This window comes from Mustela nigripes, chromosome 15 (assembly GCF_022355385.1).
Source record: "Mustela nigripes isolate SB6536 chromosome 15, MUSNIG.SB6536, whole genome shotgun sequence".
NCBI classification, from domain to species: domain Eukaryota; kingdom Metazoa; phylum Chordata; class Mammalia; order Carnivora; family Mustelidae; genus Mustela; species Mustela nigripes.
The window spans coordinates 31,731,032-31,757,677 of NC_081571.1; the positions used below are offsets into that span (position 1 = coordinate 31,731,032).

At 38.6% G+C, this 26,646-nt stretch overlaps 1 protein-coding gene across 1 annotated transcript in view; it reads left to right on the forward strand.

The window, feature by feature from the left end:
* Window positions 1-26,646, forward strand: part of VWA8 (von Willebrand factor A domain containing 8) — a 326,523-nt gene that overhangs the window by 135,194 nt on the left and 164,683 nt on the right. The window contains exon 20 of the mRNA XM_059378120.1: window positions 9,769-9,840. Within this exon, the coding sequence (XP_059234103.1) occupies window positions 9,769-9,840 (72 nt within the window). The remainder of the gene's footprint in view (window positions 1-9,768; window positions 9,841-26,646) is intronic.

Consider the following 26,646-nt stretch of genomic DNA (forward strand, 5'->3'; position numbering starts at 1 on the left):
AACTTTATTATAAGTGACAATTTGAAAAACTCCATGGTACCAAAGGTTGAAAAGACCTCCCAGCATATGAGAATGTAGAAAATTCAGTAGCAGGGAGGGCCATTGTGCCCTTGAACACAGTCTCTGTTGCCATGGTGTCTGTGACATAGCCACTGAAGACCGCAGGGCTGCTGTGAACTTTACACAGCGGCCCTGAGGGACTTGCTGTAGCCTGTCTCCAGATGTACCTTTGCTTCATAAAGCATTATGATTTAACCACTAAGGAAAAATTTGAGCTGTACCAATTCAAGGAACTGTGGCTTTGGATTACATTTGCTTTTGTTGCGTATGTTATGGTTTCCTTTTAGTCTGTACTTCCTTTTGAAGCAGTAGTCTTCAGTGTCTCTTGAATATGTAGGAGCTTCTGTACCATCCTCTTCCATGTCCTGTGGTCCCCTTTCCACATGGTATTGAGATTGATTTTTTAAATGTGTTTTCCACACCACTGAAGTCAAGTCTGTTTTTCTTTAGAGCCTTCAGCAAATAGCATGTGCTTGGCATATCATGAATGCTGAGCAAGTATGCGGTGAGTGGGTTAATAAAGAAGGAGTAAGATTTTGAATGTTCATAATGAGGACTATTATTAAATCTGTCATTAAAGAATGTTATACTTACAGTAGTAAGGAGAAATTGGAGGAAAGAGCAATAGCCTCTTAACCCCCACAGACCTTTAAATATTTTAAATATTTAAAACATCTACCATGTATCAAGCCTTGTCCTGAGGTATTTGGATAAAGAGATTAGTGTACACATACATACACACATATACTCCTGTAGCTCCAGGACTCTGAGGGAGAAAGACAACAAAGTATACATGATTCCTGTACAGTGGGATGGAAGTACACACAGGTTACTATGGTAGCACTGAGGAGATGATGGTCCCAGGTTGGAATGATTGTGGAAAATAAGTTAACCAGGCAAAGCTGACTCTCTCAGGCAGACGGACTAGCATTTGCAGAGACTTGGCTATGTGACAGAGTAGTTCACTTAGGAGGCTACATTTAATTAATTGTCACTGACACAGAACTGAGGTTGCAAATGCAAGAGTAACAAGAGATGAGGCCAGTAGGTTAGGAAAGGGTCAGAACATCTTGGCCTTGCTAATTAAGGAATCTGGATGTGATTCAGAAGAAGTGAGGAAGCCACTGAAAGATTTTAAGCACATTTTCACTTGCTAACTTTGCATTTGCTCTTTAATGTTGTCTATGAGTTGGAACTAAGGCAAAGAGAGACTCGTTAGGGGGCCATTGCAGTAGTCTAAGTACAAGTTACGTAGGATCTGAATGAAGGGTGTGACCGTGGGGATAGAGTGGAGAAGACACCTGGCAGGACTGTTCAGGCGGTGGGTAGAGTCAGTGGAGCTGTGTGTAAGATGAAAGCCAAGATTTGCCCTCAGGGAGCTCATAGTCTGCTGGAAAAGCAAACCGAAGAGAGCAGAGAAATTATTCTGAATTTTTGACTGAATGTAGTGTTGGAGGAGAGTGACAGGAGATGAAGCCAAGACTAAATCAAGAATATATGAAGGGGAGGAGAGTCCTGGGGGCAGGCTAAATTTGTGAAGAGAGTTAAGAAGTATAGATTTCCAGTTATAAATTAAAGAAGTCATGGGGTTGTAATGTACAGCATGGGGAATATAATCAATAAAATCATGTCAACTTTGCAAGGTGGCAAATGGTGGTGATCATTTCACAGTGTTTATAAATGTTGAATCATATTGCACAACCTGAAACTAATTTAACTTTATAATGTCAATTATACCTCAATCAATAAATAAGTATCCTTTATGGGGTGCCTGGGTAGCTCAGTGGGTTGAGCCTCTGCCTTCAGCTCAGGTCATGATCTCAGAGTCCTGGGATCGAGCCCCGCATCGGCCTCTCTGCTCGGCAGGGAGCCTGCCTCTCTGCCTATTTGTGATCTCTCTCTCTGTGTCAAATAAATAAATAAAATCTTTAAATAAATAAATAAATAAGTAGCCTTTAGCCAAAAAAAAAGATGAACCTGTGTTTCAAAGGTCTTAAGAGTCATTTAAGGAATTTTGAAAAAAAATAAGTGACATGATTTTTTTTAAAGATTTTTATTTATTTATTTTACAGACAGAGAGATCATAAGTAGGCAGAGAGAGAGGAGAAAGCAGGCTCCCTGCTGAGCAGAGAGCCTGATACTGGACTTGATTCCAGGACCCTGGGATCATGACCTGAGCCAAAGGTAGAGGCTTTAACCCGCTGAGCCACCCAGGTGCACCTAAAGAAGTGACATGAATTTGAATGAAGAGGTAACAGTCAGTTACATGAAGAACACATTGCCTCAAACAGACACTGAAGTCAGAGAAGCCAAATTGTCTGATAAAAATCTAGGCCAGAGATGTAAAATACTAAATGAAAACTGGGGTAAAAAGGAAGGGATAGATACCCTTGACGTTAGGGTGGCTTAATAGCTTACTCTTGGTAAGGGAGGAATGAAGTGTGCAGGAAGATGATGGTAGCAGTTTGGTCAGGTGATAGGAAATGATGCTATTAATGAGGATAAAAGATACAAGATCAAGAATGAAGTTGAGAAAAAAATAAAGAGACAAGTTTTGGATATGTGGAGGTTGAAGAGACTGGGAAATAATAGTACATAGTTTGATAGTTGCTCAGAATATGAGGCTGGAGTTGAGGAGGATAGTTTTACTCTTGAAGATCAGCATAGAATTGGTGCCTGAAGCAGTGGAACGGAGGAGAGGACTTAGGACGAGTGGTCTGAAGCAGCTCTTCAAGCACAGAAGTGGATACTCAAGTCTCGCACAGCCCACCCTCTCCCTTGTGTACAAGTAGGTACAAGCTACTCAGCCCTAAACCTTGACCCCTGGGGAGAGCATGTAAAAAGGCACTAACAGAGAGCAAATGAAGGAACGTGGGGGAAATCAGAATCGAAGGAATTGCTACAACAATTAGGTTGGAAGATCCAACCTAAAAGATTATGGAGAGAAATTGTTAGAGAGGAAGGAGGGATTCAGGAGAGATGGGCAATTAACTGGAAGAGGAAACTTACAAGAAATTGTCTGTGGTTGGGGTGCCCGGGTGACTCAGTTGGTCAAGTGTCTGCCTTCAGCTCAGGTCATGATCCTGGAGTCCTGGGATGGAACGCTGCACCACCCCCCCCACCCCCAACCTCTGGGCTCCTTGCTCAGCAGGAAGTCTGCTTCTCCCACTGCCCCTTCCCCTGCTTCTTCTCCCTCTCTCCCCCACCTCATTCACTCACTCTCTCAAATAAATAAAATCTTAGAAAGAAAGAAAGAAAGAAAGAAAGAAAGAAAGAAAGAAAGAAAGAAATTAATTAATTCTCTGTGGTACTTAAGTGGGTCAAGAGGTTAAGGGAAGAATTACATAGGCAGTGACAGTGACCTTAGCCTTAGCTAATGTTTGTTGATTTGAATAATCTAGTTAGATGGAATGAGGGTGTGAAGTAGAGAGAACATGAGTACAATACAGAAGAATACAACTATAGTTTGAATTATTTTTCAGTATTTACACTGCTTTTTTATCTGGCTATACAAATGCTTGTTCCAACTTTTCTGTCTGTTTTTCATGCAGATTAGCCCCTTTGTTACTGGAAGACTTAAATGTCTGGAAATTGGCCCTGACTTTTCATCTTAGTTAAAATGAAGAGGTCTCCAGACCACATTCTCATTAGAACCCAGAATAAAGGGGTATTCTAGGATTCCCTTTTAAGTAGGGTAACAATACAGGCTTGCTGAAGATAGTCCCTAAAATAGTTTCTGTTTGCATTTGTTGTTCATTATTATTAATAGTGTCTCTTTTGAGCTTAAAAAGTGTTCCAGAGTGGACAGTAAATTGACAAGCTTTTTAAAGCTCTAGGTCAATGGTGTATCTGCAAGCATTTCAGAAAAATAAAAACTACAAAGATAAACATTTAGGAAATACTCATCCGTTTTTGAAGGAAAGAAAAAAAACTTTGTTTTTCTAAGAAAGAAACTGAAAGAAAGTACAGCTTAATTTGACAAGTTAAAAGGAAAATGTTTGAGATGTCAAAAAAAAAAATCCATAAAGCAAGTCAAAAAAAGAAAAGCAAGTAACAAGCTAGAAAATATCTGTAACATGTATTAAATACAAACAGTTGATTTGCCTTTTCCATAATTAGGGAGGTTCAATAACTTCAGTCTTTATGAGGCTGTAACTGTTTTGATACAGAAAACCAAGAGAAAGAAATAGGGATATTAATTGTTCTGGGATATATTTCTTCCTCCAATACTCCCCATCCCCCACAATGAGCCTTTGTGACCTACTTACGGTTGTCCTATTTTTCCAGATATAAAAGAGCAATGTAATTTCCTTTGTGGCTGTTGTGAACAACTTTAATCTTGTTCTTTTATTATATTGTGTTTTAATTCAAATAACAAAATGTGGAAGCTAAATACTACATTTCTAATTCTAAAATTGCACATCCTTTGAAGGTAATGGTTAAGACCAAGTTAGTGTAAAATGTTCCATGGAAATCTCCAGTTATTTTGGAAAGCCTATGTATATTTACATTATTAGCAACTACTAATTTAAATAGTAAATTATAAGCCAACCCTGCATAGAGCAGTAGTTAAAATATATTTGAGTTAAATTATGAAAACTCTTTGAAATAATGGTGAGTGGCTTATTCTTGCCTAAGTGGACGACTTCAAGTTTTAAATACCAGTGACCTTACTGGTTATATAACTTATAATCACTGAATTAATTTTTGGTTTTTTAAAAAATCAAATTGTTTTGAGTATGGTCTGTTATTATAGATGTTTACTTTCTTTTTTATTCAGTGTATTTAAACTAAAAGAAAAAAAAAATTCACCCATTTCTCCCACCCCTACCTCTAGCCTCTAGCAACCTCCAATATGTTTTCTATTATCTATGAGCTTGGGTATTTTTTTAGTACATATATGTTATATATGTGTGTATATGTACATATATGTATTATTTACATGTTACACACATGTGTATTTTTTACATTCCATATATAAGAGATAATACAGTATTTGTCTTTCTCTGATTTTTTTCACTTTGCATAAGGCCCTCAAGGACCAGCCATGTTGTTACAAATGGCAAGATTTCATTCTTTTTATGACTGAATAATATTCCATTATGTATATATATATGCCACATCTTCTTTATCCATTCATCCATCAATAGACATGTAGGTTGTTTCCATACCTTGCCTGTTGTAAATAATGGTACAGTGATTGTGGCGGTGCAAATCTCTTTTCAAATTCAAACAAAAAAATTGTTTTCATTTTCTTTAAAAAAATACCCAGGAAGTGGAATTGCTGGATCATATGATAGTTCTATTTTTAATTTTTTGAGGAACCTCTATACTGATTTTCATAGTGGCTACATCAGCAATACACAGTTTCCCTTATCTTCACATCCTCACCAACACTTATCTCTAGTCTTTTGATAATAGCCATTCTAATAGATGTGAGGTGACATCTGTTTATGGTTTTGATTTATATTTCTCAAAATGACTGTGATATAGAGCATTTTTCCATATACCCATTGGTCTTCTGTAAGTCTTCCTAGGAGATGTCTCTAATCAGATCCTCTGCCCATTTTTTACTTGGACTGGTTGTTCTTTTACTGTTGAGATATATGAGTTCTTTCCATATTTTGGATATTAACCCCTTATCAGATACATGATCTGCAAATATTTTTTGCCACTCACTATGTTCCTTTTCATTCTGTTGATGGTTTCCTTCACTCCACAGAAGCTGCTTAGTTGGATGGAGTCCCACTTGTTTAATTTTGCTTTCATTCCTTGTGCTTTTGGTGACAGATTCTAAAATCATCACTAAGACCTATATCACAGAGCTTATTACCATTTATGTTTTCTTCTAGGAGTTTTATGGTTTCAGAGCCTAACATTCACGTCTTTAATATATTTTTGTTAATATTTGTGTATGGTGGAAGATAGTGATCCAGTTTCATTCTTTTGCATGCGACTGCCCATTTTCCTAACACCATTTATCAAAGAAGCTGTCCTTTCTCCATTGTTTTCTTCCTTCTTGACTCCTTTTTAGTAAGTTAATTGACCATTGATGCATATGGGTTTATTTCTAGGCTCTCTATTATGTGTCTTTTTCTGAAAATATTATAATTTGATTGACTACTGTAGTTTTTTTATTACTATAGCTTTTTTTTATTGACTACTATAACTTTTTAAATTACTATAATGTAATATAGTTTGAAATCTGAAAGTGTGATGCTTTCAACTTTGGTCTTCTTTCTTATGACTTTTTGACTTTTTAGGATCTTTTATGATTCCGAATAAATTTTAGGATTATTTGTTTCTGTGAAAAATGCCATTAAGATTTTGATAGAGATTGCATCAAACATATAGATTATTCTGGGTAGTATAACATTTGAACAACATTAATTTTTCTAATCCATGAACATGGAGTATCTTTCCATTTATTTGGGTCTTCAGTTTCTTTCATTAATGTCTTGTAGTTTTCAATATGCAGGTCTTTCACCTCCTTGGTTAAATTTATTCATAGGTGTTTTATTCTTGTTGATGCAATTGTTGATGCAATCTCTTTCTGATGGTTCATTATTAGTGAATTGAAAAATAACAGTTTTTTTTTGGTATTGATTTTGTATCTATCAGCTTTGCTGAATTTGTTTATTCTAACAGCTTTGTGTTAGTGTTTCTAGGGTTTTCTGTATATTAGTACCACCACCTGCAAATAGTGACAGGTTTACTTCTTCCTTTCCTATTTCCTTTTTTCTTTTTTTTTTTCCTTGCCTAATTTCTCTGGTACTGTGTTGAATAAAAGTGGTGAGAATTGGCATCCTTGTCTTGTTCCTGATCTTAGAGGAAAAGCTTTGAGCTTTTTACTATTGAGTATGTTGTTGGCTGTGGGCTTGTCATACATGACTTTTATTATGAGATATATTCCCTCTATACTGCTTTGTTGAGAGGGTTTTTTTTTTTAATCATAAATGGATGTTGAATTTTGTCAGATACTTTGTTATATTTATATTCTTTCTCTACTTTTTGTGAATTTACTATAGGTTATTTCTTTGTAGTTACCATGATGCTTACGTATAATTTATCTACAACAGCCTATTTTAAACTGATAATAACTTAAGTTTAATCCCGTTGTAAATCTCAATGTAACTGCTCCCTTCCATGTTTTATGTTTTATGTTTTTGCTGTCACATTTTGCACTTTTTATCTTGCATATCCCTTAACTAATTATCATATTTATAGCTATTTTTACTACTTTTGACTTTAACATTCATATTATCTTTATAAGTGATTAATCTATCATTATATATATTTACTTTCCAGTGAGATTTATTTTCAAATGTGTTCTTTTTTTTTTTTTTTAGATTTTATTTATTTATTTGACACAGAGAGAGAGATCACAAGTAGGCAGAGAGGCAGGCAGAGAGAGAGAGGAGGAAGCAGGCTCCATGTTAAGCAAAGATCCTGAGATGATCCTGAGATCATGACCTGAGCCTAAGGCAGAGGCTTAACCCACTGAGCCACCCAGTTGCCCCCTTTCACATGTGTTCTTAATACTAATTAGCACACTTACTTTTCAGCTTAAGTCCTTTTAACATTTCTTGTAAGGCTGAGTTAGTGATGATGACTCATTTAGCTTTAGCTTAGCTGGGAAACTCTTTATCTGTTTTTTACTTCTGAGTGATAACTTTGCCAGGTAGAGTCTTCTTGGTTGGCAAGGTTTTTTTCAGTCCTTGGAAATATATCATGCCATTCTCTTCTGGCATGCAATATTACTGCTGAAAAATCTGCTGATTGCCTTATGGGTGTTCCCTTATATGTAACACTTTTTTTTCTCTTGCTGCTTTTAGTATTCTCCTCTCGTCTTTTACTTTTGACATTTTTATTACAATGGGTCATGGTGTAGGTGTCCTTAGGTTTCTCTTATTTGGAACTTGCTGGGATTCCTATATCTAGAAGTCTGTTTCCTTCCCTGTATTAGAGAAGTTTTCAGCCTTTATATTTTCAAATAAAATTTCTGCCTCTTCTCTCTCTTCTTCCTGGGGCCCTGTGGTGCAAATGTTAGTCCATGAAATGTTGTCTCTTAAGTCATTTAAAGTATCTTTATTTTTTGTAATTCCTTTTTTTTTTTTTTTAAAGATTTCATCCATTTATTTGACAGACAGAGATCACAAGTGGACAGAGAGGCAGGCAGAGAGAGGAGGAAGCAGGCTCCCCGCTGAGCAGAGAGCCTGATGCGGGGCTTGATCCCAAGACCCTGGGATCATGACCTGAGCTGAAGGCAGAGGCATTAACCCACTGAGCCACCCAGGCACCCCTCTTTTTTTCTTTTTGATGCTTTGATTGGGTTAGTTCCACTGCCTTTTCTTTGAGTTGACTTATCCTTTCTCTTGCTTCATCTTGTCTGCTCTTGAACCTTTTCAGTTCAGTTATTGTATTCTTCAACATTGTGACTTCTGTTTGACACTTTTTAAAAAAATATTTTCTATTTCTTTATTGAAGTTCTTACTGCATCCATCCATTCTTCTCAGCTTGGTGAGCATCTTAGTGACCATCACTTGAACTCTTTGTCAGGTAAATTACTTGTGTCATTTCATTAAAGTTTTTATTTCTGAGGTTTTATCTTGTTCTTCCATTTGTAACATATCCTCTGTTATTGCATTTTGCTTGGCTTTATTGATTTCTATACAGTATGTGAAATGACTATTTTTCCCAGTCTTTCAAAGGAGTGGCCTCGTGCAGATGAACCTTGTCATTCAACCCTGCCTTAGCTCTTGATTGGCTCTTAAATCTTTGTGCTTGTCCAAGCTGCCCATTATATTTTTAATAGTTCCCAGTAATTGAGGATGTGTGAGGATCTCTGTATCCCACATGGGAGTATCTTAGCACTTAGATTCAGACTGACTGGAAACCACATCTTTGCGTGTTAGCTTTTAAAAGTATGCAAATATATACAGTCCTGTGTATTACGACTGGAAGCCTCACTGACCGCAAAAGGCAGGTGATCTGGAGGTGTCCATTGGGTGACAACCATAGAGATTGGGGTTCCAGACAAATGTATAGGCCCTTTCCTGGGTGATACTGATGAACTCAGGCAAGGTCAAGAAAGAAAGAGAGCCAAGATGGCACCCATAGCCTGTGTTCCTTGAGAGTGATCCATTGGCCTCTAAATGTATGCCAGACCCGAAGCTTGCTCCTCAGGCTGAAGCTCCAGGACAAGCAAAGGCCTCCTTCACAGAAGACTAAGGATTGTGCCTCAGTCCACTGTCTATGCAGTGGACTGATAGCCTGCCTAGAACCATCTTTACAATTGCCATAGTCCCATGGGACCCAGAAATACAAGACTCCCCCCACCCAGCCACCATGTGATTAAGGAGTATCTGTGGGGTGATAGCTGCACCAGACATACAAACCAGGACACCAGATGCGTGTAAATCTCCCCTCCAGGATACACTAGTGCTTTGGAGTGTCATAGAGGGTGAGCACACATCCTCTAGAAAGGGTTACAACTAGGCCCCAAGATGCCTGTTAAATTAAATGATTTCATATGTTGCTGTACAATCTGCATGTCCATGGGAGGAGGTGAGTTCAGGATCTCACACTGCCATCTTGAATTGAAGTTCTCGATGCTTTACTTAGCACGACGATACCTTTGTTGTTAACTTTATTATTCCATCTTGATTATACAAAACTCAATTAACTTCTAGTTTTTTTTTTTTCTAGCACATGGTAGTGATGGAAGACATGCTGAAAGACTTTCTTCTTGGAGAGCACCTATTATTGGTTGGTAACCAGGTGAGTTATGTGTGGCTGGAACTCAGGTATTAATGTATAAATGATAGCAAGCTTAAAAGCAGTAACTTTCTTCTCCTTGTTGGGATATGTTTTTAGAGGTGATTCTTCGTTTTCTGCTTTAATGACTGCTTTAATTAGGCACAGATTATCTTCCACCTTCTAAAATTTAGAATTATCTCACAGCTGAAATCACCATTCAGTCACCCATCGAGTTCTGTCCATTCTGCCTCACAGACATCGACTCTTCTTTCACACATCTGTCGCCCTAGCCCAGCCTACCATTGCCTGTCCCCTGGACTATGGCAGTGCTTTGCTAGTATAGCTCCCACTCTGATCTGCCCTTCACTCTGCAGCCAGCTGATACTTGTGGAACTAAAATCTGACTAAGTCTCTCTTTTTGCTTAAATTGACGTCCTACTGCTCTTAGGTATAGTCTTCAGTATGGCTAATGGTGTTCTGCAGGATCTGGCCTCTGCCCACCTTTCTAGGCCTGAGGCTTGGCTCCCTCCCTCCTTTGTCTCACTCAGTGGTAGCTTGAGCCACTGTGAACTTCCTTCAGTTTCTTATCTCTGCCCTGGTCCTTGGTGCATGCTCTTCTCTACACAGAGTACTCCCTGTCTCCTCCACCCACTTCCCCTAACTCCTAAGGGGTCTTCCCTTGTTCCTAGCCAAGTTAGGTTCCCCTACTTTTATACCCTTCTATCTCCCTGTCATCGCACTATCACAACATCACAGGTCTTGTTACTCTGTTTATATACATACAGAGTGATTGTCTTTTCAAATTACCTATGTGATCCTCAAGGGCAGGGACCATAGTTCTCTTGCTTATCTCTGTATCTTCAGTTCCTAGAACAGTGTCTGCTACATAGTAGATATTCAGCATGTGTTTATGGAGAATGGACATTTTCTATTTAGAAGCTTCTGATAATGTTTGGACATTTTCTATTTATCTGTCTATCTATAGATAGATAAATATAGATAGATATCATTATCTTCTGATAATATTCCCCAGTTGAATTATCAGATTTAATAAACTTTCCGAAGGTGTTTGGTCCTAATTTTTCCTTTTATTTAAACTTATAAAAAATACATATTCTTTATATATTTAGTCCCTTAAACTTATAATTTAAAGTGTTGATTTTTATTATTTTTTAAATGGGCCAATTGAATGGCTTACTGATTGAATGCGCAGGTTTGTATGTTAGCTGGCTAGAGGTGCAGTAGAAACCCTCTCCCGGCTCGCTGTGACTGTGGGCGAATTGCTTATCTTACAAGGCTGGGTTCCCTGCTATCTAACCTGGACATAAAAGTAGCACACACTCAGCTAAGAGCCATGTGACTCTGAGGACTGAGGAGAGCTATGCAGGATGAGGGTGAGGTGGAGCAGTGGTTTGCTTCTACTTCATGATAAATGGAAAAGGGGAAGTGTGCTTTGAAATTACTCTAGAGCGCTGTACAGATGTTGACGGGAAATCTGGTGTGCTACCACTAGTCTATTTCCGGTCCCAAAGAAAAGAACAAGGCAGCAGGACAAAGCGCTAGGCAGTGGGGCGGAGTGAAGAGCAGCTGCCACTCTGCAGGTCCATGCCTGGACCCCAGCGCCTGGTGAGGATAGAAGATCCCACTGATTTTCAGGCTTGCCTCAGGTTGGCTCCGCAGCCAGCGGGTAGAGCTGGCAGGTTGAGGATTCTCAGGAGGAGCAAGGCTAGAGGCATGGGGCCCCACAAAAGCCTCTCAGTCGCTGCTGGCACAGACTGCACCTTTCATCAGCAGATCATGTGTCTTGCCTTCTTTTGTCCTTGTTCTGTCACCTCAGCTTTGGAGAAAGAAAAATTGACAGAGGGAGTTTGTATTCAGTATAACTTGGGCTACATTTAACTAGCTTTTTCATATCAGAAGGGTCTTTTGTTCATTCTTTAGAAACCTCTGAGACCATCAGTGTCATGTAATAGTACCAGTGTTGAAGGAACTTGCAGATTTACTAAGTAAATTCTGCTCATGTGTTCATTGAATTATCTCGTGGACAAGACTAACTCTTTTAGGCTGTCCTCCTGCCTTTTGATGTCCTCCATTGTCTAATCCCACTGTGTTTACAACCTGTCTCAGCCCTCCCCTCAAACTCCTGTCCTCAGATACATTTAACACTGTTTTCCAAAATGGGTCTTCTTATCAGTGTCATATCCCAGCCATTGACCTTTACCAGCACTCTCTCTTCTTTCCTCATCTTTGCCTTTTGAAATCCTTCCAACCCCAGAGTGGTGATGTGCTCTCATTGACTGAATTCCTTATTTTATAAATTTGCAACTGTCAGTGAAGGAAACAAATAAGTTAGATAGAATCTAGGGAGGGCCTACTGAAGAGAGTAAATAGTTAAGTGGTCCATTCAACTGGATAGGTTTATATACCGACAGGATCAGAAAAACACAAAGTTGGGAATCCAGAGACCTACCTTCTCATCTAGGCTCTTCAACTCTCTAGGTGATATTAGCTACATTGTTATTACTCTTCAGTGGGCTTTTTCTTTTTTCTTCTCCCTCTCTCTCTTTTTTCCCTTATCTGTAAAATGATGGGATTGGAATTGGTATTTTGTAAGGTGCCTCTGGCTATAATATTCTATAATATGCTTCTTTAATAAAGTTTTCCTGAACACAGGCCTGAAGCTTTGGCCCCATTCCCTGAGCTGTGATAGCAGCCCACTTACTGATTTCTTTTGACTTGCCTTAGACTTATGGATCTATCTGCCATCTCTACTACACAGAGAGAGAACCCCTTGAGAAAAGCTTTAGTTATTTTTGAGTAGCATGCAGTAGACATTCAACAAATGTTTGCTGAATAAATCAGAGCCTGTTCATCTTATAGATGAAATTTGGTACCTTTCACCCACCTCTTTCTGTTACCCTACCCCTAAGCCATTTCTCTACTCTGTTTCTGAGTTTGACTTTTTTTTTTCCCCCAATTCCACATATAAATGATACCACATAGTGTTTGCCTTTCTCTCTCTGGCTTATTTCACTTTGCATGATGCCCTCCAGGTTCATTAAAGTTAGACTCTTGACTGCTTCCATTTCATACGTACAAAGCAGTGTGAAGCCGCCTGCAGTATTTGTTGGCAAATGCAGAGCAAGAACCCCACAGAGATGTGTTTTGCTGAGGATGGAATGGAGTTTCGCATTCTCTTTGCCTGCGCTTGCCTCAGAGTTCTGATCATCTAGATTTCTTTTTCAGCAGTGTGTGCTTTTGCAGCCATAGTAACTCAGGCCATAGTAACTCATCAGCAGCTTTGAAAATGCCTTGCTTTGTTTATTAGTGACATTTCAGCACCTCCCAATAATCTGTGCACCTTCTCATCTGCCCCCTTATTTCTATCTTGTGAAAGAAAATAACAAATACAGAAAAAAGGCAGAGAAGTAGAATGAGGACTGCTGAATCTGATGGGGCGATGTCATTGGTGTTTTCACTCAAATGCAAAGTGACAAGTGAGAAAATGCCTACTTTAATCATATGATTTGCTTTGCTTGATTTTTATTTTGTTTTAGATTTCATTTACTTATGTGAGAGAGAGAGAGAATATATAAGCAGCAAGAGGGGAGAAGGAGTAGGAGAAGCTGACTTTCCATTGAGCAGGGAGCTCATGCGGGGCTCCATCACAAGACCCTGGGATATGACCTGGGTAGCCCTTTAACCGACTGAGCCACCCAGGCACCCCCACATGATTTATTTTGAACCTGCATAAATTTTTAGCAGTTGATCAGGCTCCTTTCTTTCTCTTTCTAAAACATTAGAAATGAGTGATGACTACTCAAATATAAATAAATAATCTCAGAAGTATACTTTGGGGATGGAAAGTATAGATTTGCCAATTCAGTATTTGCAGAGAAGCCAGTAGCGGGCTGATATAATTCCACAATAAAGTGTGATGAATGTTCTTAATACAAACTTCCTATAGATACATACAGTCTACCTAGCCTTCTGTTTGCAAATTAGAAACTGGCTGAAATCCAGGAAAGAAACATTTTCATAGTTGAAGTTATACCTTTAGAGATGTCTCAAAAGATCGCTCTGTTACCAGGAGCAGCTTTTGCTATGAGCAAATTCAAGAGCAAGTGGTGATCTTGAAGTGTCTCAAGGTTTATCATCTTCAAAAGCCTAATCACACCTTTTCTTTCCATATAATACTATCTTTTCGAAGAAACCTGATATTAGACAAGGTTTTATAACTGTTGGGAAGCTGAAAACAGTTCCATAAACATTACTTAAATTGCAAAATGAAGTAGCCCACATCTTGTTTTGGTGAAGTAAATTGATTTTTTTTTTTATCCTTTCAATTTTCTGTGTCAGATTTTATGGCACAGTGCGGCAACTTTCTAGTAGGAGAAGTGGAATTGCTCCCTGTCAGCCAGAAGGAATAGGTGCCAGAAGTTACACATGGCCCCTTAGGACTAATGCAGAATACTGTAGCATGACTTACGTGTGCTGCTACATGCATTATTTTCCACGACTATAATTATAACATTGCATGTGCCTTTCATGCAAAAAAAAAAAAAAAAAAAAAAAAAAAAAAAACGCCAGCCTGCGAACTGGCATGAGTTTCTATTTATTTTATCTTTACTGAGGTGGAAAAAGAGAAATGCTTATTTATTTTTGACTCAGTGATGCTTCTTCTGTCCCAACTCTTTTCTTCCCATATTTTCTTTTCTTTTGATTTATAGAAGGGTTGTATTCTGTTTGGTACACAAAATATTGCTTGTGAATGTTTGGGGTTATAGAATCAACCTACAGGTGAATACTTTTTGATGTTGTTTAAAACCTCCCTAAGAATAAACTTACAATTTTATGTAAGAACGCTTGACTTTTGAGAGACAGTTGCATTTGAAGTAAGAACTCTTCCAGCAATATAGTGTTCCAAAAATGCTCAGGTATCCCCTTACATAAGACTTATTTTTCCAATATGTGATATTTTAGGGGATAAAAATCTATATATAATGTTAGATAAAATTACAAAGCAAGTCATCAAATTTTAATTTGTATTAATGAGACATAATAATTCACAATGACTTCTAAATGAATATAATCTAGAAATTTGCCAGATTTGTTTCGTTTCTTCCTGTCTTCCTTCCTTCCTTCCTTTTTTTGTTTTGTTTGGTTTTGGTTTTGGTTTTGTTTCTTTCTTCATTTTTGAGCCAGCCCTTTGTATCATTTTACCCATGATAGCGGTCTGGTGAAATTTTCACTCTTAGGTTCTCCTTGGATTCCACAGTTCGTATTTGCTCTTAACAAAATTCTATTGCGTTCTGTGTTCATTATCAAATGAAAACTCAGCTCTGGCTCACTTTCACGTAGGATATCTTCTCTGTCTCTGACTTTGATGTGCTTCATGTTTTTACAGTGCTGATTCTTTAGATATTCTTTTCAATTCCATCATTAGAAAGTAACTTTTAATTTTATTTTCCTGTTTAAAGTTATAAGTGGCTCCTCCTTGCCTATCAGATAAAATCTTTTTCATAGGCAGACACACAAAACAAACTGTGACCTGGCTCCAAACTCCTTTTATAATTTTAGTTCTTCCAAATTTGAGTTTTTTACCCACCCAGAGTAAACCAGGCCTTTTTGTCTCCCCTCCCCCCTGCCATTTTCATATTGTTTGCTTCATACAGAGCTTCCCCTTGTCTTTGCCAAGGAAAATCCTGCCAGTTTTCAAAAGCTCAGATGTTTCTTCCTCAGTGAAGGCTTTCTTAAGTCTTCCTCAAATAGAAATAATCTTGATTTTTCCTGAAATTTTATAGTATTTGTCACTCTTTTAAAGTTTTTGTGATATATATTTGATTTCATGTACAACTGAGTTAGAAGTTTCTTATGAGTAAGGGCTAAAAATGGTAATATTTGTACATTTTATAATTTCCAATTTCCTTTTTTTAAAAATCTCATTTAGTTCCACAGCAGCCTTTTGGGGTAAATATTTTTATGTTGCACATTTTATAAATTAGCCTTCTAAAACTCAGAAAGGTTAAAATATTTGCTCGAAATCTTATTAGCTAGTTAATGGCAGAGGTAGGGCTCCCAAGCTCAAACTTATTTTTCACCGTAGCACACTAATGCTTCCACTATAACAGTAATAACAACAGCAACAAGAGTAATACTATGTAATTGCTAACTTTGGTTGAGTGCTTATAGTAGGCCAAGACTATGCTTCACATACAGTGTATAGGGCATTTTTAAACTTTCTACAAAAAGTAGAGTATATAAAACCCCTTTGTACTAGTTATGTATCCTCAAAAGTTAACAGATTTTATCCAACTTGTTTTATCTATTCCCCTGACATGTTGTCTTTTATGTTGTCTTTTCATACATTATTCTTTTACATAATGCATTTTTCTCACAGATATTTCAATATTTATTTCTAATATGCCCACAATTCATTATTACACCTAGCAAATTGATAATAATTCCTGAATATACTCTGATACCCTATTTTCAGTTTTCTTCCGTTATCTCCAAAGTGTCATTTTTACAGTGTGTTTATTCCAATCAGCATTTAAACAAAGGCTGGTAATTGTATTTAGCTGCAAAAGAAAATATATAATCTCTTTGAAAAAGGAAAGCTACACCCTCCTGTTCTCTTTATCCTGAGAGGTGCTAACAAATGTTCATGAACATAAACATTTTATTCAGAATTATACCAATATTGATAAACTTCTGAGGAAATATTGTGTAGAGTATATTTTGTGAAGCCAATTTAAGTTCCTGATTAATTTGTACAATGAGTCAAGCTGTATCCATTTTTTTCCAGACTAGAAATAACTGCTTTCTTTTCTGATCTTCATAGCCTTTGACTTTAAGATATTTATACACAATGAAATCAGTAAACATATATTTAGTGCCAACTAAGTAGAACTCTATGCACATTGTTACTGTATAACTCCATATAATTCTTTGCATCGCATTCCACCTGTTAGTCATAGGCTTACTGTGACCATGGACTTAGTTTTTCTTCTGGTAAAGTCATGTTTATTGAATTATTTAATATTGAGAGACTGTGAATATTCTATTGCCAAAATGAAAGAATGTGAGAATTTTGCTAATTAATCATTTGAACCGAGCCCTGGCAGGTTACTACCGTGCAGCATCAGAAATACACCATGTTGCCATGCCAGCATAATTGTCTAGTGTCTTGGAAGGGACTGAACACTTTGTCCTGAAATCTTCTTGCCTGTAGTACCCAGCTGGTTAGTGGCAGCAGGGAATTTGATAACAAAGTATGCTGTGCTTCTAGTAGCCCCAGCAGCCTGGGAGTCCCAAGCCCACGAAATACTTGGGTTTATCAAATACAGTGACATTCAGTTTTACTTTATGTTATATTGTGTTGTGTCCCTTCTCCAACCCTTTGCTTAGTGAAGTTGCTTGAATTGCAATCTGGAACTTTTTTACCATTCTACCACCTTCTCTCTAACATTTAGTCTGTCGATCCAGTGTTTCGTAGTGAATTTTTTTCCTGCACTTACTCTGAATCTGTATTTTTTTCTTGCACATACGTTGATTCTTTTTCCCCCACAGTGTTTGTCATGGCTCCTTTGGTCAGACCTAATGACCAACTAACTACCTAAGAGTATATACCTTAGCCATTTAGAGCAACACAGTATTTCAAAGAGAAATTGCAGGGATGTGGCTTGTGTTATTCCCATTTGAAAAAGAGGTTATGACTTTGACAGAGAGCTTTATAAGGCAATGTATTTGTGAGCCACGCAAACTTGTAGTGTAGTAGAAATGTATGTCTTCTCGTCTGACTTCTGGGTACTGTTCCTTGGCTCTGTGACAGGGAAGACATTTGTGCAAATGTGTACGATCATTCACATCAGTTTTATTCAGTTTTAATAAATTTTTTTTATTACCTAAGTAATGTATATTCACTGAGAGAATTTGAAAAATAGACTTCCAGAGATTCATAGAGCAGTAATTTCACATTTTATTATGGGATTATAGAATATTAGAATAAAAATAGTGGTTAGAGATCAGCTTGTCTAGGTCCTCTATATTCAAATGAGCAAATCTAGGCTTAGATGGTGGTAAAGACCTTCATCTGGGGACAGATGAAGCAGAGAGCGTAATTCAAGTCTCTTAACTGCTAGTATATTAAGGTTTTCAGGTGGAAGCAAGGAATTAGAAAGTTCAACATTTGATGGACATTTTAAGGTTTAAAAAAAGCAGCTGTAATTTATTTCTCCTGGTTTTACTGTAATACTAGTCTCTTTAGTTTGTTATTTTTTACTGCTGTTGGTAGTTGTTAATGATAATCATATAGTAGCTTTCTAAAAAAGGATATTAGGACACTGCAGAAATCATCTATACATATTATATAGATTGATCTGACTCCACGAATGTTATTAAAGAATTAGGGTGAACTGGAAGGAATGCCCTAAGTTCAGGGAAACACGTGAGGGAAGTGAACAGTAGCAGTGGTAAACACTCGCTTGGAGTCTGTTTTAGAAATTACTGCAGAAGGAAAGATCCAACTTGACTTTCTCACTGCTCTCCCTCTTGAACCTTGGATTTCATACAGGGAGTTCCTGGACTCATGTTCTAGGCTATTATAACCTTGGAGTAACTGAAATTGACTCTGTGACATCAAGATCTAAACTCTCATGCACATCAGTTCAGGAAGGCAGCCTCCTGACATTCTCTTTTGCAGTATGGCAAAACAGAAAACAGCCCAGTCCGTTCAGTCAGAATGGATGCGCCTTCAAATCTCACTATGTGCAGGATTCTTAACTACTTAGAATTAAGTTTGCGTCTTTCCAAAACAGGTACTTTACCTTCGACTCACATGGTCTGGCGTGAGGATTCAAGTGATTAAGCACTGAAGGGGTGTGTATGTGCACAGCAGAGGGCTCCATAAACGTTAGCTTCCTCCTCTTTGTTTGCACAAAGGGAGCAGAAGCTTCCTGGAACAGCTTTCTACCTCCTTTAACAGGAGCACATTGCATGACTTCCCTTTCCTTTCTTACTTTCTTTTCTCAAATTTTAGTAGTTACTCCCTGCAGGTTATATGTGAGGTGCCCGTGGGGGGCACATGGACTGGGGGCTGATCCTGGCCTCATGGAGCCAGTTCTCTTGCCCAGGCACCTGACGTATTACTAGAGTACAGTGTGCTGAATGCTGTCAGACAGTGGTTTAGGAACCCAAAGGAGAAAACCATTCTGGTGCTCAGAGCAGAAGGGGAGAAGTGAATGGGAGAGTCAGGCACTTCCGGGAAGGGAGACATTTTATCAGAACGCTAAGGAGTGAGTGGATGAAGATGGCTGGGTGGCGGAAGGATGGGCTGTTCTAGTCAGAAAAAGCAGCATAAGCAAAGATGTGGAAGCACAAAAGTTCTGGAGGCTGATTAGGAACTGATTAGGGACATGCTTGAGTGAGGGGGTGCATGGGTGCTCAGTCTGTAGAGCGTGTGCCTTCAGCTCAGGTCAGAATCCTGGGATTGAGCCCCACATGGGGCTCGCTGTTCAGCAGAGAGTTTGCTTCTCCTTCTTCCTCTGCCCCTCCTCCTGCTCATGCTCGCTCTCTCAAATAAATACAATCTTTAAAAATAAAAAAAAGTGCGTGCTTGAATGTGTTTACAGAGGGCTGACATAGAAGCTTGCTAGTTTACCTGCTAACGCAGGGATCCTTCAGCATTTAATTCCGGACATTTACTCTTACCCCAAATCTCATCCCTAGACTCATCTTCTCTTGCCTGCTCTCCATTCCTCTTTAGGCCTTTTCCCTGCTCTACTTCTTTCTCCTCCTTGATGAGATACAGATGGTGTTTTCCAAGTTCTGATGGTCTTCTTGTCCAGGAAGACAAGTCTACTACAGCCTTTTCCTTTAAAAGATTTCACTGCTAATCTCTCTGAGGAAACAGGATAACTAAAATAATAAACCTGAGGAATTTGAAAGAATCCCAGAATCTTGCAAAGTTCTTAAAGTCATGGCCCCTGGTATTTTCTCTCACAGAAACTGGAAGCTTGTTTACTTCCTATCCTCAGTTTGATTCCTATCTGTGGGACGTAATATAGTCCCTACTTGTCTTAATTCTATAGTTAAAGGGACATCAGATTCCTACCTCTTCGAAGGCCCTTCTCTCTAGTAGATTGTCAGAAAGAACACAGTGAGAACAGTAATGTAAAAGAAAGGCCATTCTCATGAGACAGTTTGTATTTTTAAAGATTTTACTTATTTGTCAGAGAGAGAGAGAGCACAAGCAGGGGGAACAGCAGGCAGAGAGAGAAGCAGGCTCCCTGCTCAGCAAGGAGCCTGATGTGGGACTCGATCCCAGGACCCTGAGATCATGACTTGAGTTGAAGGCAGCTTAACCAACTGAGCCACCCAGGTGTCCCGAGACAATGTGTATTATTTTGAATCTCTCATTCACAGCTTCCTTTTCTCTGTTTAAATTTTCACTCACTAAGTATTATCCTCAGTAAGAGTTAATAATGATGTAAAAACTGTTTATTTCATGCTAATTTCTATGAAAGAACACACATTTTTACATACAGAATAATGACAAGTAAAGAGAAATATTCACAGGAACAAAATGAATATGGTAGCAGATTTGTTTTGGCAGTTGCACACTGGGTAATGTTTTGTTTTTTTCCATTTCCCAGTGAGGAAAATGAGTATGTATAACTTTTATGATGGAAAAATAAGATATTATTTATGTATTTATTCAATTACAGTAATCCTGGGATTTCCTGTTCTAGGCGAAAACTACGATTAGAAAGAACAAATTGAGCTAAGCAAGGTCAGGCCTGGTTACTACTTGGATGGGAGAAAGAGCAAATCGCTATAATTGTTCCTATTTGCTCAGAATATTTACAGAAATCCCTTCTGAGGTTATGCTTTTAGCATTTCTTCGAAGGAGCTATCAGAGCTTTTAAATGAAGTCAGGAATGACCTGATGAGATCTCTGTTTTAGAAAAATAACTAAACAACTTGTGGGCTGGCCTGTTGTGAGTCCGGAAGAGGGACACTAAGTAGGATCTTTTCTGAGAGTTGGAGCAAGAAGATGGGTTGCCCTTGAGTAGGGACAGTGCATTGGAGAGGAAGGAGCAGATATGGGAAGCAGGCACTTCAAAGTAAACAAAGCCAAAATTAAACTGTCTTTTTTAAACTAGACTTCCCTCCCCCACCCAACAAATGTACTTCTCCTGCCCTGTTTCATTTGTCAGTAAATAGCCGCGCCCCCCCTCCGCCCCCACCCGCCTGGTTGCCCGAGATAGAAACTTTGACTTCTGTCTCATCTCCACATCCAGTCCATCACCAAATCCTATTCTTTTCCCTAAATATCTCTTAAATCCCTCCATTTCTTCTGCTCCTTAGTTGAAGCCACCATCATCTCCTATTGGTTGAAGGAGTTTCCAAACTGCTTTTTTGTGCTTTCATTCTTCCAGATCATGATACCAGAGTGATTTTCCAAAAATCAGCATTTGATCCGATGACTCCTGTACTGCAGTGGCTTCTCAGTACTTTTAGGAAACAGTCTGGGTCTTTTAAGTGGCTTCCAAGGCTAGACCCTACCTGCCATTTTTGTTTTGTTTCTTACCACTCTATTCTCTCGTTCCTGGCTTAACCTTTGACTTCTCTCAGACCTGTCCAGTGCTCCAGCTCACAGTTACCTTCAAGTCTTCACATATACTGTTCTCTCCTGGAACACTCCTCCTTCTCCTCCTCCCCTTTACCCCTTTAAGTCCTTGATGTCCCCCAGTAGACATCACGGTGGGTGGTGGGCCTTCCTGAGCCCTTTGCTAAATAAAATCTTCAGGCATCTTGGGTGTCCCATATCGTAACATTTGCTATGGGTATTTATCTATCATAGTTGCTTACTTGTCTGTGTTTCCTACTAGATTGTAAGCTGTGAGTGTGGCCATGGGTTGTTGCTGTTCTGTTTACCTTCATATCTTGCTCAGTTAGTACAGCACCTATAAATTATGTGTTAAAATAGTTGATGAATTTGGAAAGGGAGGGAGAGAAGATAGGAAGGAGAGAAAGGAGTGAGAAGTAAGAATAAAAACATTTTGCAGGTAGAGACCACACAGGTTCAAGTGACATTTTTAATAGGGTCATGGGAAAAAACAGAGTAGTCAAAAGCATTCCAAGATTCATTTACTGAGCATCTGGGTACATGGCAATACGCTTGTTTACTGGGATTAAAAAGCAAAAGGAATAGGTTTCAGTGGCAACATAATGAGTCCAGTATGAACATCTGCAGAAGTTCAATCGGCAGTTTGGGACAGGGGATCTCAGCTGGAGCTTAGGAAAGAAGTGTGAGCCATGTGTGATGATTCCAGTCATGGGAGCGAGTGAGAGTGCCCAGAGAGAGTATATGGAGCAAGAAGACAGCTGAGGTTGACATTCCGAAGACCCTAATATAAAGAAAACAGCAGAAGAGCTCCCTAGTGGCAGCTGGGGACATCATGTCACATCCTACATTATGGTCCTTGTAAGGCCCTATAACAGTATGTTGCTCAAGAGCATTCTGAAAGAAAAAGCCTGGCTGGTTCAGTAACTTTGGAGGCGGGAAGGGAGCAGGAACTCCTGAGAGTAGCTTTTCATGATTTGTTTCTTTCAGGAAATCCTCTATATTTCTGAAATTACAGTGCATTTATGATACTTGCTTTTCTTTGGAGTCATTGAAGTTAACAGACATGATATATTAACAAACACATTTTACTCATCTGAATGTATCTACTTAAAATTTTATGTTTGTTGTAGCACGCCATTTAAAGCTTATAGAGCTTTGTAGTAGACATGCAAATGTGAAAATATTTTCCTTCTCTTTGTTTCCATGTTAGGCTTATAACTATTTTGGGAGATATCCAGTTAGATATCAAAAAGATTGCTAGAGGGTGAAATGATCCATTGTTCTTACTTTTATGTGTTCGCCAGTCTGACAGTCATCTCTGGTAACTGACTCTTTTGTAGGTGAAATGTATAAATTGGATCATTTACAAACCTTGTTCAGTTTTTACAGGTCTATAACTCGTCACAGTTTCCAGTATTCATTATCTTTTTAAACTTGGTCATAGTATTTATCTTACTGAGATTTATTCCTTTTTCTGGTACTTTCCAAATTCTCTGTTTTCATTCAATCATTGGACACATATTTATTGAGTACATTTTTTTGTGTCAGATTCTGTGTGGGGCTCTGGGAATAGAGCAGTAAATAGGCCTGGCCTCTGCCTGCATGGCACTTTCAGTTCACAGAACAGTGGATAAGAGACATTTTAAACAAGTTGTCGCATATTGTCGCATATATAAATCTATTTGCGCTTAAGAAGGAAAATTACAGGTAAGTATGGGAGATGAGGAAGGACCTGACTTACATGAGAAGGTAGTAAAGTTTGCTTTTGTGAGGAAGGGAATTAAGATAATGAATGAGAATAGCTAGGATGGTTAGTGAGAGAAAAGCTCCCTAAGGAGAAGGGTGTGCTTGTGCAAAGCCCCTGAGGTAGGAAGAGCTTGGATTCTTTTAAGAACTGGAGGAAGTTGAGTGTGACTAGAACAGTATTTGGGAGGAAAAGGGTGACACAGGAGGGCTGGAGGGATGGGTAGAGCATAGGAATTTGCAGGCCACAGGAAGGATTTTCAGAATTATTCTAAATGCAATGAGAAGCTATCAGATGGGGTTGAGCTTATCTAACTCTTGATCTAAGACATGATCTAATTTATCCATTAAGAAGATTATTCCAGGGGCGCCTGGGTGGCTCAGTGGGTTAAGGCCTCTGCCTTCAGTTCAGGTCATGATCCCAGGGTCCCGGGATCAAGCCCCACATAGGGCTCTCTGCTCAGCGGGGAGCCTGCTTCGCTTCCTCTCTCTCTGCCTGCCTCTCTGCCTACTTGTGATCTCCCTCTGTCAAATAAATAAATAAAATCTTTTAAAAAAAAAAAAGAAGAAGAAGATTATTCCAGCAGCGGTTTGGAAAATACATTGAAAATAACATGAATGAATGTAGGGAGCTCAGTTCTAAGACCATTGCAGGTATGTATTCTTGCTGCACAAAGGATGGTCTGCAGACCAGCAGCATTGGTGCCAACTGGGAAATGTCTTAGAAATACATTGTCTCTGACCCCACCCCAGACCTACTGAATCAGTCTGCATTTTAACAAGATCACAAAGCTGCCTCATTTGCTAATCAAAGGTTGAAAAGTGCTGTTCTAGACAAGATATGACATTCCTTTGGTTTAAAACGATTCCAGAGAAATTTGGCAGACTTAAGGTATATTTTGGAGGCAGAAATGAGAGGAATTGGTTACACATTGAGAGGTGGAATGAGAAGTACTGAGGACGACAGGGGTTGCTGTCATAAACAGCTATAGAGAGGGAGATATCATTAATTCATCTGACCAATAGCTGAGTGCCTACTCTGTGCCAGCACTATTCTAGACACTAGCAATACGATAGTGAACGAAACAAGCCTCTCGAGGAGCTAACGTTTACAGTTGAGGAAGAGGATAACACAAGTAAATACGTTGTTAGAATTGTAAATGATAATAAGTGCTTTGGAAAAAGATAACGTTAGCTCTTAATTTTCCTGTGGGAGAAAAGTCTTCCTCCCCTAGTCTTTCCCATCTTTTTGGTCAAGGAACGATCTAGAATTAATCTCTGGTGATTCTTCTCCTTTATCCTTCTGTATACAGTCCATCAACCAGTTTTGTCACCTTTACTTGCAAAACACCTGGAATCTGTCCTTCTTCATTTATACCCCCCTAATCTAAGCCATCCCCATCTCTCACCTGGACTCTTACAGTAGTGTTCCAACTGGCTTCCCAGTTTCCTTCCTTCCTCCTTTATAATTCACTCTCCGTACCTAAACAAAGTGATTTTTTAATAATCTATATTAGTTCATGTCACTTCTCTGCTAAAAATGCCCCTCCCCCCATCTCATAGAATAAAATGCCACTTCTTCACCTTGGCTTGTAAAACTTAGTTGATTAGACTCTACTTACGTTAAAAAAAAAAAAAAAAAAAAAGAAAGCAGGGTGTAGGGGCAGAGGGAGAGAGGGAATCTCCAACAGACTTTCTGCTGAGTGCAGAGCCTGACGCAGAGCCCCATCTCACCACCCTAAGATCATGACCTGAGCCAAAAAAGAGTAGGATGCTTAACCAGCTGAGCCACCCAGGTGCCCCACGGCCCTACTAACTTTTAGTTATCTTGTGTATTCTTTTCTTGCCCACAACACTTGAACACACTGGCTGTTCCTCAGATATCCTGCGCTTATTTCCACTTTAGGGGATCAGCTGTAGCCACTCTTCTCCTGGAATGCCCTGTCTGTAATCATCCTAGAACTGGCTCCTTGTCATTTAGATCTTAGCTTTCAGTTACCTAAGGAAAAGTCTTCACTTCTAAATCAATATTAATGACCACCCAGTTGGTATTGCCTCACCCTATCTTAATTGTATATAGAGAATATAACTATTTGATCATTGTCTCATTTATTTATTTAGTTGTCTAATTATATCTTGCTGCCTTTCTACCTACTTTTCTAATCTACCTTCCAGTCTGTCTCCACGCTCTTGAAATGGAAGCTTCATAGGAGCAGAAACTGCTCCATAGGAGCAGTGCCTTATTCACTGCTTTCTCTCCTGACACATACCAGCACTCAATAAATGTTTGTTTTTATGTTGAATAAATAAACAGCCCGTCTCCTGGAGCCAGTTTCTCCTTTTGTCAGTCAGTATATTTTGCATATTATTGTCATATTGACCTTCTTTAACCATTGATTTCATTGTGTTTCTCTCTGAATTGAGGATGTACAATGGACCTTAATTGCTTGCTACTGTCTATGTGTGCTACATACCTCTGTCTTATTTATTAAGTAGTTGGTAATCAGTCCAGTCCCCTTAACCTCTCTTACATCTATCATCTTATGATATATTTAGTCAAAGAGAAGAGAAGAGAGAAAGATTCTAAGGCTGTGAGAACCTGTATCATAGGGGGCTTCTAGCTGGCTCAGTTGGTAGAGCATGTGACTCTTAATCTCAAGGCTGTGAGTTCCATTGGGTATGGAACCTACTTAAAAAAAAAGAAAGGGGGAAAAAAGAACCTGTATCATATAAATTAACAATTATTTATCTACCCTGGTGGCTTGTCTTCTGTGCTCCACATGTGTATATGTGTCTTGCCTCCCTTTGAGAATTGTGAAGGACAAATTCTAATAATTTCTTTGAGAATTTGTTTATCTTAGAGGAACTGTCACAGTTCTAGGACTTTGATGATGCTCAATAAATATTCATTTGGTTGATTTGAATTTCTATCCTTAGTGCTTATTAGAATGGCTTTCTTTATAAGATATTTGAGGATATAGCAGAAATACCAATTTTAATGCCTGTTTCCTTCTATTGGGCTTCTTCTGTCCTCACTGCTCAGCACCATGCCTTTCCCTAATCTGTCTATTTCTTTAGGATGGATTCCTGCAAGTGGGGAAAGAGAAAATTCAAGATCTAGTTTATCTGAATAAATTTCAGACTGAAAGAAATATAATCCATTATGTTGGGACTAAAAGCATGAGCATCAGAGCCGGACAGACCCGGATTTGAATCCTGGTTCCCCTGTGATTAGCTGTATGACCATGAACATGTTGTTTAGCTTTTCTGAGTGTTGGGATCTTGATTTGTGAGGTTGGAGTAATCATACTACCTACCTCACGGAACTGTTATGACGATTAAATGAAAGAACACATGCAAATACTTAGGATAGAGTCTGGCACAGTATAAGAAATTAATAAGTTATTTATTGCTAGAACATATAATATATGGAATTTAGCTTTTTAACCACT